Source organism: Nothoprocta perdicaria, unplaced genomic scaffold (genome assembly GCF_003342845.1).
Source record: "Nothoprocta perdicaria isolate Ctin4 unplaced genomic scaffold, notPer1 scaffold_41, whole genome shotgun sequence".
In the NCBI taxonomy this organism is placed as follows: Eukaryota; Metazoa; Chordata; class Aves; order Tinamiformes; family Tinamidae; genus Nothoprocta; species Nothoprocta perdicaria.
In genome coordinates this window covers 3607828-3621345 of record NW_020455655.1, presented here as the reverse complement: position 1 = coordinate 3621345, position 13518 = coordinate 3607828, and the positions used below count along the sequence as shown (strand labels likewise).

General features: G+C 40.3%; 1 protein-coding gene across 1 annotated transcript in view; it reads right to left on the bottom strand.

Moving 5' to 3' along the window:
• GALK2 (galactokinase 2) overlaps positions 1 to 13269 on the bottom strand; it is a 45666-nt gene extending 32397 nt beyond the window's left edge. The window contains exons 1-5 of the mRNA XM_026045738.1: positions 13217 to 13269; positions 10951 to 11039; positions 9633 to 9756; positions 4883 to 4973; positions 1897 to 2043 (exon numbers count right to left, since the gene is read on the bottom strand). Coding sequence (XP_025901523.1) covers positions 1897 to 2043; positions 4883 to 4973; positions 9633 to 9756; positions 10951 to 11039; positions 13217 to 13269 — 504 coding nt within the window. The remainder of the gene's footprint in view (positions 1 to 1896; positions 2044 to 4882; positions 4974 to 9632; positions 9757 to 10950; positions 11040 to 13216) is intronic.
• Between the last annotated feature and the right edge of the window lie 249 nt (positions 13270 to 13518).

The window sequence follows — 13518 nt, the reverse complement described above, 5'->3', positions numbered from 1 at the left end:
TTGCAAGTGTAAAATGTTTGGCAGTAGACAGCAGGATTCAGCAGGACTTCCTGACAAATGTGCGGAGTTGTKTCCCTTGCGATTGTACAATTATATTTGAGACACAGGATTAACTGTCATCACATTTTCCAACCAGAAAGCTAGAGAGATTTTGGGTTGATTGAACAGGACACATGAGAAGGAAAAGTCATTTGGTGGAGGCTCTGTTTTCTATTTGTTCCTCCATAATTTTCTGTAAAAGCACCAGAAGAAGTTTTGCACCTCTCTTTAGGACCGGCCTGGCATAATGCCGACCAATACTCTCAGGCTATGTGTAAATTTAGCTCAAGATGAGTGCTGTAACGCTCAGTCTCTGAAGRAAGCAGTCCAGTCTTTCTTGGCACAATGAAAACCTGGCTTCTGGTTTTCCAGTTACAGATTTCTACTACCTAGTAAAATTTGGGCTTTCTGACCTCTGTCAGGTTTATGGATTTTGCAGACACCCAACTTCTCTCTGAACGTACAGCACTGCAGTGACTTTGATCAGGGGTTCCCCAGTTCAGCTTATTTAGTTGTCACCACCAGAGAAGGAGATGTCAGCCTCTTTGTAGAAACAGGACCTTCTTGACAGGCCACGTACACATACACCTGAAAAAGCACATTTATCAGTTCCAACCCTATTCCTGCAAAGTCTCACCCCTCAAAGCAGGAGTCCCAATTCCCTGCCTTCACCAGCAACTGAACTACACACCTCACCTTGCAGATTGGAGCCTCCGCTAAATGTCCAATTCTTTACTTACCAGAAATCACACCAGCACAGAGCAGGCCAATGTGACTGCAGCTACATTCTCCTACAACAAAAGTCCAACCCACCAAGGCAGTCATGCCTCTTGCTGCCTTAAGCTGCTTGATTCTTCCTGAAGAAAGCCCTGCGAGCTGTGCAATGTGGGATGCAGCACTTAGCACTGAGCRGGGAGCTGCTCCTGGGTACAGAAGTCACAACTGATTACCAAAAGCTTTATGCATGGGAGCCCTTACCTCATGGCTCAGGTAGGTGCTTGTACACAAGCAGAGTCCCTCACCTGTTTGTACACAAACAGCTACCATCAGGAAGTACCACTTTAAATCAGTTTGGTACCACAGYTCGGGAATGACTCACACAATAGGCAAAAAATGCCCAGCAGTCACATTTAGATCAGTTCTCTTCCTGACAGTATTCTAACTTTAGATTCTAGTTTCACTTAACCAGACACTTGTACTGGAGAGAACTTTATTGCCCATATGGCACCTTCAAGGACCAGAAATCTGTGATACGTGAGCCAAATTCTAGTAACGGTTGTAATGGTCACATGGCTGGGGTTTCCTTTAAGACTAATGTTTGCTTAAAAAAATGGGAATACACTTTGCACTGTAAATATGCTCATTCCAAAAACTGTGAAGAGAATAAGGAGAGTCAGATGGAAGAATTTTACCTCTGCTTTGGGCTGATTATATAATTTATCAAGAAATTTTTCCACAGGCCTACAGCAGATGCTCTTCTGTCAGTGCCATGAGAAGTCACTCAGGGCGAGGGTGAAGGCCTCGGGGGTGTGGTCCACATGCTTTAGCACATATATCCTCAGCCCTGGCCTGCAGATAGCACATCTGGTCCAGGCATGGACCTGATGGTTGGCCAACATACAGGCTTACAATAATGCTCCTTTTTCAGCTTTAATGTAAGCCTGTTTTCTTGCCAATTTCAAATCCTGCCAAAATTTGGCCAAAGATGTTTGCTCAATTGTGCAATATCTTAAGTTTATATCCAACAACTCTTTGCAAAAACAATTGTATCGTGTTTTTAATGTTTACAGGCATTAACAATATTTAATTTTAAGTAGATTTTTACTGCCGACACTCTTGTGTTTTACAGTAAATTACCTTAGAGAGGGTTTTTCCATTAGCTCTTAGTGTCACGAGTCCTGCACAACACACCAAAGCACTGGAGCTAGAGAGACCAGAACTTGGAGGGATGGTTCCATCTAGCAGACAATTCATTCCAGTTGGGTTATTAAGACCAAAATGTTCCTAACAATGAAAAAATAAACAATCTCAGTTTCAAGTACAGACAGGCTCAGGCTTGCAATTATCTGATACTTAGAAAGAGAATCTTTCTGCTGAGCTGCTGGAATCAAGGACCTGCTTCTGGTGTCCCAGAAAAAAAAAAAAAAAAAAAAAGAAAAAAAGAAATTTTCATTCTATTCCTTAAAATCAAAGCCAATGGTGTGGCTTCAGCCAAAGGTATGTCTGCAATTCCTGTACACAAATGTACACGAGCTGACAGAGCTGTACCCCACACACAACTCAGTATGGGCTAAATGCCCAAGAATTTACCAAACTTCGTGGGTGGGTTCTGCAGTACTGGCTCAGCTCTGAGCTGCCGTAGTGACAAAGAACATGACAGTGGTTACCAATCTTTTTATAGCCTACTTTTTGCCATTTTCTCCTCCTCTGCTCCTCACTTAATGCATCCCAAAGAGCTTGAGGTCTGCTTCATGCTTCACTTCTCTCAATCTCCCTGCCATTTTAGGGAACTACGTCAGGCTGATGGGGAACCAGTGGCCAAGAAGCTGCATTCAAAGCCAAATTCCCCTGTTGTCTGAGGCACCCCAGGRCTGGGGCTGGGAACACCACAAAGCTCCTTGAAGGCAGGTACGCTCTAGGATGCACTAAGACAGACTTAACCAGCAGTGGTGATGTCTGTCCTGCTATATTTAGAATAAAGTAAGATACACTGTTACACACACAGTAAATATCACAAATAACATATTTAATTCAGAAATCCTAGGTCCTTGAGCACATGTTCTTTTAATTAGTCCTTATTTGTTTTGTCTTTTCTTTCAGCATAATTTTAATATAAATTTCTCTCTCAAGTTAGCTTGCAGTAAACATACAGTGCTTTTAACATATATAGGGGGTATATGAACAGATTTATACATCAATTCAGATTCAAATCTGATTCAGATTTATACATAAACTGTGTTAAAATGTCAGCAATCAGAAAATGGCAATGTTTCTATACAAAAATGTTCACCTTCAAAAGATTTCTAATACTTTGCCTGAAACAGCTTCAGCCATAAACAACACTGGCTGAAATCAAGAAACACAAAGATCTTTGATATCTTCTACCATTCTGTTATCATTTCATATTATTTTGAATTTCCCTTCCTACAAATTCAAGAGATCTTGTACCTGAAATATAAGTGCTGCCCATGCCCCTTTATGAAGAATCCTGGAGAGGCTTGTTCAGAAAAAGAAAATGTTCAAGTAACCAGAAACTGATCCAGTTTCTGGATTGTCTTGAATGTGAATCAGCTTGCAAACTTATCACGCGATGTTTAAATAGAAAATGCACTTCAGTTTCAAAAATGAAAATGGACTTTGCCAATTTCTGCAATAGTTCTGTCCCGAAAGGATAGCATGTTCAACTTAATATAAACAGATTATCCTGCTGGACCCTCTGAGTACTTGTATTTCAGTGTTTCTTAAGTCTGTAACATTTATGCTTACTTTCTGCCAAAATTTGAGTCTGAAAACCTGCTTTGCCAATTAACCTTGAAGTATAAAAACTTACTTTAGGAAACAAATCTCGGTAGCAGTCTGCAAAGTAAGTGAATTGGTCATGATAGTTTTAATAGAAGATACAGTTTAAAGAAAACTAACCTGTATCTGTACAATTGATACAATTCATATGCATAATGCAGTAATTACAGATTTGAAAATATTCATCTTACTGCAGAGATGACTCATTTACTGAGTCTTTTATTAAAGATAGAAGGGTGTTAGTTTAGGATCTGTGAGTAATAATAGAGTGATTTGTCTCACTGGTTGTTCCAAATATTGTATTTGAGGACATGAATGCCAGGTGTGAGGCTGGCTTTGATGGCTGTCTGCACTGCTTATCTCTTAGATCATGCTGTGGTGTGGCCCAGACAGTCTGTCAAGGGGCAAGTTTCATGTACTTTAAAAGGCACATTTACCCCCAACRTGGGCTGGCTATAGCGACCTGATCCTGGCCTTGCCATTGCTGTTTATCCCATCTGTCCTTTGAGAAATGACACAGGACTGATACGAGGTTGAAAACACACTGTATCTTTTTTCCTAGAGGAGCCATGAATCACCTGCAATGGGCAAGTGAGATTTATAGAGAGTCTCTGCTCTGCATTCCAGGCTTTCTCCCGGGACAAGACGGACACGGAGCCCTCGCTTTCACGGGCCACTCAGGCTCCGAGCCAGTCCTGAGCCAGGCTGCTTCACAGAGGAGAAGATAAAGCTCAAATGAGCAGACAGGAAAATGTTGTCTGGTGAGTGCTCCAGCCCCTTCCATAAGCACACCATTTCCTGCATAGCTCTGCTCTTAACTCCCTTGGGAAATCTGGAAAAAATCCCATTCATATTCCACACATTGTAAACCTGGATAAGTAACAGTTCCTACTGGAATGTTCCTTAAGGATATTGTGTTTATTTTTTACAATTCTTTTGCCTTCTRCATGAGTCAGCTTTGCTCAGCTGTTGTACCCTAGTTGGATGCTGTCAGCATCAGTGGAAATTAATTACATATCTTAAAACATTTCCATAGGAGGAAAAAAAACTAAAATAGGATCTTCAGTTCCTGACTGCCAAGGCTCCAAACCTTTTTTAAAGCATTTTTAACCAGATTTTACTGATAAATATTATTTTAAATTTTAAAATGCAGAAATTACATTCTGATAGTAATTCTGATTACATTCTGATAGTAAAAGTAAATTCTGAAAGTATGTCAAGAAAACCTACAAAATGCAAGGGAATATTTTCAGGGTGAATAGATGTTATGCTTGTCATATTTTATTTCTACATTAATTTCAAAAATTAAATGGATTTGGCTTACCTGAATACCCTTCAGTCCACACAGAAAGTAGTTATGCCATAGAGGTTTTGTTTTGTTAATCTCAATGTTATTAGCACTGGTACTGAAATCTCTAAAAAAACAGAAATACCTTAATGCTTTAACTTGTCAGTAAATTCAGTTAGAAAAACATGGCTTATTACTGCCACCTTCTGCTGAACAGAAACATTCCTATGACAACAATTTTTTTTAGTTAAATATTTATTAGTTCTTTCCCTATAGCTCTTCTTTATTAATCAATTATTTAGCTTTTTTTTTTAATAGAAGCAAAACTTTTAGATGCATACATTAATCTCCCCAAAGTGCAGACTGCTTAGAAGTCAAACTCCCAATAGCTACGTCTGTCTGATATCAATAGAACAGATACCCAATCTAGACAGAACAGAGGCACTGAGAATGTCAGGAAAAGCTAAGGACAATTGTTCAAATCCTGCAGGCTAAGTTTTGCTTGAAAGGGCACTGTGTCATGCAATGCAATATGAAAAGGAGGTAGCTGAATTCCTTGGAAATATTTAGGCCCAATGGTAAAAAAAAAAAAAAAAAAAAAAAAAAAAAAGACAGTAATTTTAAGGAAGGAGATACTTCACAACTTACACAAGACTAGAATTTCCTTTTCTTATGCTAGTTCTACTCTGTACCTGTAAAACTATGCAAGTTTGTGATGTGCCTTTCTTATTTTTACGCAAAATAGTAATGTTAGCTAATATCTGTAATGAATATCAGCATGTAGGTCTCTTTATCAGAAAAATATTCCCTTCCTATGAAGAAACAGTTATACTACTGTAAAACACCTTTACAATGATATAGCCACCCTCAGTTATGCCTGAAAGCTTTACTTTATGCAGGTACAGTAATTGCAGGTACAGTGCATTTTTTTGTGATGATGCAAACTTAAAGTCTGATAACCAGAATAAAATGGGACCTAAATCCTGCATTCTCTTTATCTGCTCCCATGCTAGCTATACCATAGAGAGCTACTTGCCCTGCCAGTCTAGAGCCTACTGGTAGGTCAACATGACACAGCAGACCAAACACTTCAAATAGCAACTTAAAATTAACCTCTTTTTTCAGTCAGATATTGAATGTCAGTGTTCATTTTGGTGCAGGAATATCAGAGATTGCTACAGTTTAAGGTATAATTTGCTGACATTTCAATCTCAGCTGTTGAAAATAGTGCCACTTATGGGACATTATGAACAGTGCAGCATCAATGAATTGTTGAGTTAGCGCTGAGAAATTACTGGGTTTCTAGCGCGACAACAAAAGGCAGTACTGAGATTGCAACCCCTTGAAGTTCAGGAATAGGAGAGTTCAGGAATACCAATAAATTCTTCCAGTATGAGATTCATGAGTCTTGGAACAATTTCCTAGAGGATAAAAGAAAATCTTTTTGCTTGTAACTTCTGGGTATGCTCAGAAAACAGAAGTACTGGCAAGATAGAACAGAAAATAGTTTTCTAAAGTCATGAGCAATAAAACAATTATGTGCTTGAATGTACTTGCTTTCTACAATAATCTTAAATTACTCTTGCAGAAAAGCAAGGGTGATAACAATAAATATGTAAATGTGATTAACACGAGATCAATTTTAAGCCACTCCAAAAAGGACTCTAGAATATTTCGTCTGCTTGCTTCTTTTTATAGAATCGAACAAGAAAACCTAAATTAATGAGAAGATATCTACTGTGGTTACCTTTGCTGTTTGCTCATGATAAAGAAAAATTACTTCTTAGAATGTATGTTGATTATTTCTGCAATCCTCTCACACAGGAAAGCAAAGTTCACTTTGAATCTGATGGATTTCACCTGGACATATTTCATACAAACACAGGACTGACAAGGTCCACTAAATCCTCAAGTCCAGCTTTTGGTTGTCACATTTAAGTTGCTATAAAAAACAATTCCTAAATGCCTAAACTTCATCTTAAATCTTAATTCTGATCTTTGTTCTTCCTACTGGAAGCCAAGCAGTTCAAATAAGAACACTGTAAAAAAAGAAAAAAAAAAAAAAGGAAAAATAAGTCTATAAAATGAAAATAGCTTGATAATGTTTTCTTTATTTTCAGAGATTGTTGGCAAAGCTTGCCCCATCTCTAGTGTTAATAGAAGTGTTCTAATTCATCTGGAAAATTGCAAGAGGGGAGTTTTTATATGGTTGAGTGCTATTTATTCTTTACTTTGGTGAAAACAATTTGGCTCTTTCTCACTGAACATGATTGTTCTGTCAGTGTATTAGCTTATCTGTTTCAGTCCTCTGTCAAAGATCTGTTTTTTAGCAAAAGACTTTCAGGTTGTGCCATGAGCTGGAAATCTACTCATAACTATTGTCCTGTGGTATTTCTGAAAGTATTTTGAGAAGTATCATGCCAGATACTCTCTCTGTAGCTTTCAATTACAAAGATGTTTTGTAAAGAGGAGGTACGTGGAACTTCAAGGGGTTGCAACTTTTCAATAATATTTTAGCCTAAGCAATATTAAAAAGGCATCTAATCGTTTGGGAATTTATAATGAAAAACACAGTAGTAATTTTTGCAACCTGTTCTCTGTTCTGTTTTTCTCCAAAGTTAACAGGAACTGTCAGGGTGGCAGAGGGCAATAGATCAGTTAAGAAAAGAAGAATGAAACGGGAAATGGTAGTTCTGCAGAGGGTAATGGTTAGCGCTCGTTAGCCAAAGCGCTCTCTATATATGCATTCACCACAGACATAAATCTATCAGTGTAACAGGCTGGGAAAAAAAAGATAGACTGTCAACAATTGTTTGTTATGTGGTGTAACATCCAAAGTGTTGAAAAATATTTCTTTGTTATGAAATTATGGGCATGTTTTAGCTTTGTTTTTAAGCAACAGTGTCTCAATGAAAGAGATGCTGAATGCCGTATTCTGAGGGCTCTTCTTGGTTGATGGTTTAAACCATATGTTCTCAAACTGAAACCAAGACAGATATAAAAATGTAGTGACATTTGAATAGTGGATTTGAATTCAAAGGCTGTAATTCTAGATTTGGTATGAACTGAGAAGGTCTTTTTGATTCTTACCTAATGTGTCAAAGCACAAAGGCCAAGTAAAAATGTTTATGTTTTGGTTACTGCTTTATTTAATATCTATTATAATAACTTTTTCTAATCAAAGCTATTATAATTCTGGAACTATATACTCTTGCAGAATAATTTTGCAATACAACTTGAGCCATGGTGCAGGATACTATTACAGAAAGGGATACATCCCACTCGCTTCCAATTACTTCACCCAACTCACTACTGCATGTTCCCATTGCTTACCCAGCGCCAGCTTTGGTGCTAAAAGCTTGGCCAGACATACCCTAAAATTACAGAAAATTAAGCAAGCAAGAAAATGGGTTACTAGGGCACATTATTTAATATCACACAGGTAACACACCTGGTAAAAGGCAGAGAGTGGATTGGAGCTGGAAGCAGGGCTGAAGAGATAAAAAGGGAGAGGAGCAAGTCAACCCTTTGGCAGCGGCAAACTTTTAATTCAGCTCAGCCATGTTGTGATAACATGTGTCATACTGTGAGGGAAAAGCATTTATGTATTTATACTCAGGGAAGTGAAAATACCTTGTAATTGCACTCTGCTTTCAGGGAGTAGTTTGCCATTGCATTAAATCATATAAGTTTGTGCTGGTTATGATTTTTTGCAAAAACCTTCCATCAGGTGATTGAGTGACCTGAACTGCCATGCAACCGCACAGATATCACTACTTTACAAGGAATGAGGTACTAAAATCTAGCTGGAGTTGAAACCAATTGCAGATTTTTTCCCTCTGTTCAGTACTTGTTGAGTTTTAGGGCTCTGCAGTATGAGATTGGCGTTAGCAATCTGCAGTGCATGCAGTGGAGTCCTGTTAAGCTGGTTACAAGGATGCAACATGTAAACRTAAAAGGAGAGGCTGGGAGAGCTGGTGGTGTTCAGCCTGAAGCAGTATATTATAGAATCTAACTCCTGTCTTCAAATTCCTATCACATGCCAATAGAGAAAACGAAGCCAGATTCTTCTCAGAGATACTGCGAGAAGGACAAGAGTCAACAGACATAAACGGCAGCAAGGAAAATTCCAACTAAACATGAGGAAAACATTCTTCACAGTGAGGGTGGCCAAACTATAAAGCAGGTTGCTCCAAGAGGTAATAGATTTTCCATTCCTGGAGTTATTCAGCACATGACTAGACAAGGCCTTGAGCAACCTCCAAAGGTTTTTCTCTGGTTCTGTGAACAAGCAGTTGTTGGAGGATGTGCAAAAGAGAGAGAGTACTCTATTTGGGCTAGGACTGTAGATAAAGCCTTTGTGTTGTGCAAATATAGCTCCAGGTTCTCTGGAGCAGAGGAGTGGGGGCTTACATGTGCAGTAATTGATTACAAAACATTTCACTCCTTTCTGCAGGAGAAACTGAACTACTGCCAATTGAAAAGATTACATCAGGAAGGATAAGCTAAAAGAGGAGGAGAAGCGTTGCACCTCTAGCAGGATTGAAAGATYAGACGTTTCACAATAGAGACTCAAACAGAGAGGTGGGAGATGGGAGCAGCAGAGCTAGTGCTCTAAACTAACAGGCATTTAGAGTCAATGTGATCCCATCTGCTTCTATCACTCATTTTATCCATTTAAACTCCATCATAGTATAGAGATTTGGCAGAATCTGAAAAGTTATCTGTATTTCAACTGCATAAAGGGGTTCTTAAGAATTAGTGAATAAATAAAACTACTACTTACTGGTAAGAAGGATTTGTATTGGCCAGATGCACAACTTGTGTTTTTACAGGCTCTACTGCAATCAGTATATCTTGTTCTATAGCCATAGGGAGCACAGCATAACCACAGTAGTCTATATGTTCTCCTACAAAAGAAACAAACAATTAACAGTATTTTGGAAAAATTCTTTCTAGATTAGTACTAGGGCTTCTGCAGTATTGTATACTGTCATAGACGGTTTCAGAGCATATAGTCTCTTTTATTATTTAAATCAGATGATAGTTTTGGATGCATTTCCTCTGTTTCATATTAACACACAAGAATTTGTACTTCTTTAGTGATTTTGTCTATTACCTTTCTGTTTTTATAAATCTTCATGTTTTAACACTGGCTTATGATTTTTTTAAAAGCACTATGAAAGTTGTGCTTATTATCCAGTAATATGAACAATCACATTATTTGTATGGTGTTATGTCACTACCAAAAAAGAATCAATCACTTTGGGCTGAAAAAGGCTTTTTTAAGGTGACTTCTTGTTTTGTGATCTCTGTCAGTCTGGATGATTCATCAGCAATTAGTTCAGGCTTGTGGAGGAAATATTTTACATATGATTTCTGAACCTTTTTCCAATAAGACAGTGATTATACTTAATAATTAATACAGTTTACATATAAGATGAAAAATAACTTTCAAATATAAAATGTATGTAGAAAATACCCTCTCTCTGAGGAAGACCTTTCTTAGCATATGATATGCTCTCTAATCTACATAACATGTTCACAGACACCAAGATAAAAAATATCATTATTTGCACAATGGATTAATTAATTTTTAAATCTGTTTTCTAGGATCATCCCTTTGCTGATGTCATCAGAGGGAATGCTTTACTCTATAAATATACATGGAATTGAGCTCTAGGGAGAACAAAGATATAATGTGGATAGAAAAATCACAAAAATAAGGCTGCCAAAAAATACAGGTAATTCCTAAATGAATAATAGTGTTTTGCCAGGCAGCCAGTGGATCACTTCTCTATGGCAGAGTAAGAAAGAAGAGGTCATTGCAGAGTCATTTCATGTCTCATCATATGCACTGTTTTGTGACTGGGTATACTTGGTAGCTTCAATTACAGTGGATCAGTGTGCAGTTCTTTGTGTAATGCTATGTAGTGAAACCCAATAGGGCATTATCTTTTCTTTCCCATTTATTACTTTCCATCAATCACAAGCAACTTCTCTGAGAAAAAAAAGAGTAAGAAGAGATAATTAATATATTCTATAAACTACCAAATTCTCATGATAGTAAATAAAATAACGCAAGATTAATACTCTTTTTTTACCTATTAAGTTGACTCGCCCTGGTGCACGAACATAAAACTTGGGAACCGATCCGAATTTTGATATAAACATCTCCTTCAGCTTCAGCAATCTGAAAAGCAGGTTGGAAGCCTTTAGAATGAATATATTTGGATAAAAGGCAGAAAGTCTATAATCCAAACTGTATTCTTAAAGTAAATGGAGCTTTTTGAAATACAGAAATTTTGTTACATAAGGAGCTACATTAAGCTGCTTATTTTAGCTCTTCACATAACAGTAATTTGTGACAGAAGAGGAGAAGGCACTGTTTAGAATATACTAGTTAATAAGTTTGTTTTAAAATCAAAACATCATCAACAAATTTATGARTCTGACATCCAAAAAGAACCAATGTTTATATGCCTGCTTGCTTATAAAGGATGCAAGATCCCTGATTTTCTGCGAGTGCTCTTCCTAGGTGGGTTCTAGCCAACAGCARGCAACAGTTGCCTGGAGTTCCAAAATACCCCAGTCTCCAATTATCTGCAAGGGSCAGAGCTCTGTAACCTGTTTGTGGCCACTGCTGAGGAAAAAGTTGGGCAGTGGGGACCAACGGCTCCTGTGGGGCATTGGGATTTGCAGGCAACTACAAGTCCTTTCTTCCCATGCATCTGGTGGGAGCAGGATAAGCAAAACTTGTCTATGTCCAAATGTCCCTTCAGGCGCTTTGCCCTTTTCCAASCTGTGGCAGGAGCTGCAAGCTCTTGGCTCCTCATGCCAAGGCACCAAAGGTCCATTTTGCCTATGGTGCAGGAAGCTTTTACGTCATCTCTGGAAATCATGCAATTTTCTGTATCACAAGGCCCAAGAGAAACCTGAAGCTTGCTTGCTTATTTGTTTATCTGTTTGTTTGTTTGTTTGTTTATTTATGTTAACAGTTTTAGAAGTGGAGTTTTTTTTTTTATCCCAGATATTTTACACAATGTTAAAATTTAAAAAATGGAAGAATGTGGAAAAAGCATTTGGGGRGCTTTTAGCCTAATAACAAAACTCTAGTCACAGGAACCCTGCTAAGGCTTCTACTGTTAGTCTAAAACTAGAACTGGAAGCCGAGTTATTAATGCAAAGCTAAGTAAGATGACAGCAATAAAAAACAGATGTTACCAAATTTCTCAGTCAATTATTCAGTTAGTACTTCTTTGTAAGAGCTACATTATTGTCCAACAACATATATTCAAATGTTTTGTAATATTTCTCTAGAAGAAAAACTACAAAGAATTATTATTTGTTGTGAATTCTTTAACAGATCTTTCTGGACTTTTCCATGCTSGAGCCCAGTAACCAAATTGTTTTGTCCCCTCATTTCCTCATAATCTCCCCTCGTATTGACTAGTTGATAACCCAATTAGCAGCAGTAATTTCTGCCATTTAATTCCACAGTCCTTTTCCCAGATCACATTAATGGTAACATGGCAGTCCGTGGGGGTGCAGATGTTGGGAGATTCTAGAAGCAACGTTAACTTTTGGGCCCTTTTGGGCCAGCACTTGGCAGGCCGGTTTCCCAGCTGTTTCCCAGCGATGTTGGTACCTAGAGGACAACAAGCAGCAGGAGCATGGAGAGAACAACAAGCATGGAGTCATGTTTAAGCGTAAGGCATCCCTTGGTTCACGGAGGGTTTACAAGCCTGCCCAGGGACAGGCCCACGGGCTTTGGCCACTCAAGCGCCCGCTGCAACCGGAGCTGGGGCCTCATGGAGGGCTGTGGGAGCGCGGGGCGCTGGCGGCTCCCACGTGTCCGTGATGTTGGGAGCATCGAGCACATGCCTCTCTCCCGAGCTCGCACATCCCAGGCCGGGACAGCCGAACTCCCCAGCCCAGGAAGGCCGAACTCCCCAGCCCTTTCGTGGGGGCTCAAAGTTTAATCTGATCCAATCCAAGCTTAAAAAACCACCCGTCTCCAGTGCAGGAAAGGCRGTTGGTGCGGCCTGTCCCACACTGCTCCAACACCGTGAAGGGAAGAAAACGACCCCATCGATGCGGGCCCAGTGGGAAATCCTCATCCGGAAACCAGCCGGTTGTGGGCAGAGGAGCTGGCAGGAGCCAACATGTGGGACTGCTCCTGCCYGTGTCGCCAAAGGGGCCGGTGACGAGAGGGGGCCGCGGCGCAGGGCGCTCGGGGCCGCCCGGCACACGCTGTGCACGGCCGTGGCAGCGGGAAGCRCCAACGGCGCCGCCTCCAGGGCCCCCCGCCCCAGGCCCGCGCGGCGGCCACCCCGGCGCAGGAGATGGCGGCGCCCCCCCGCCACCCACCTGGGCTGCTCCGCCGGCTGCACGGGGAGGGTGGCAGGGGCGGCGGCCGCCATGGCGGCTCCCCGAGGCGGCGGCGGTGGCCACGGCGCGGGCGGACACCCCTTCCGGGCCGCCCGCTCCRCCCGCCCGCCCGCCGCGGGAGGGAAGCACCGGCCGGGAGCCGCGTTCCCCTCCCTTGGCCCCCTGCCCATGTCTTCCCTTTCCTGACGGTGGATTCTGCCCGTGTCCCCCAGGGGAGCCCCTGCTCTCCCTCGGGGTGAGTGGCTGCCCCTTCCTAGGAGGAACGGAGTTTTCCACCCCCC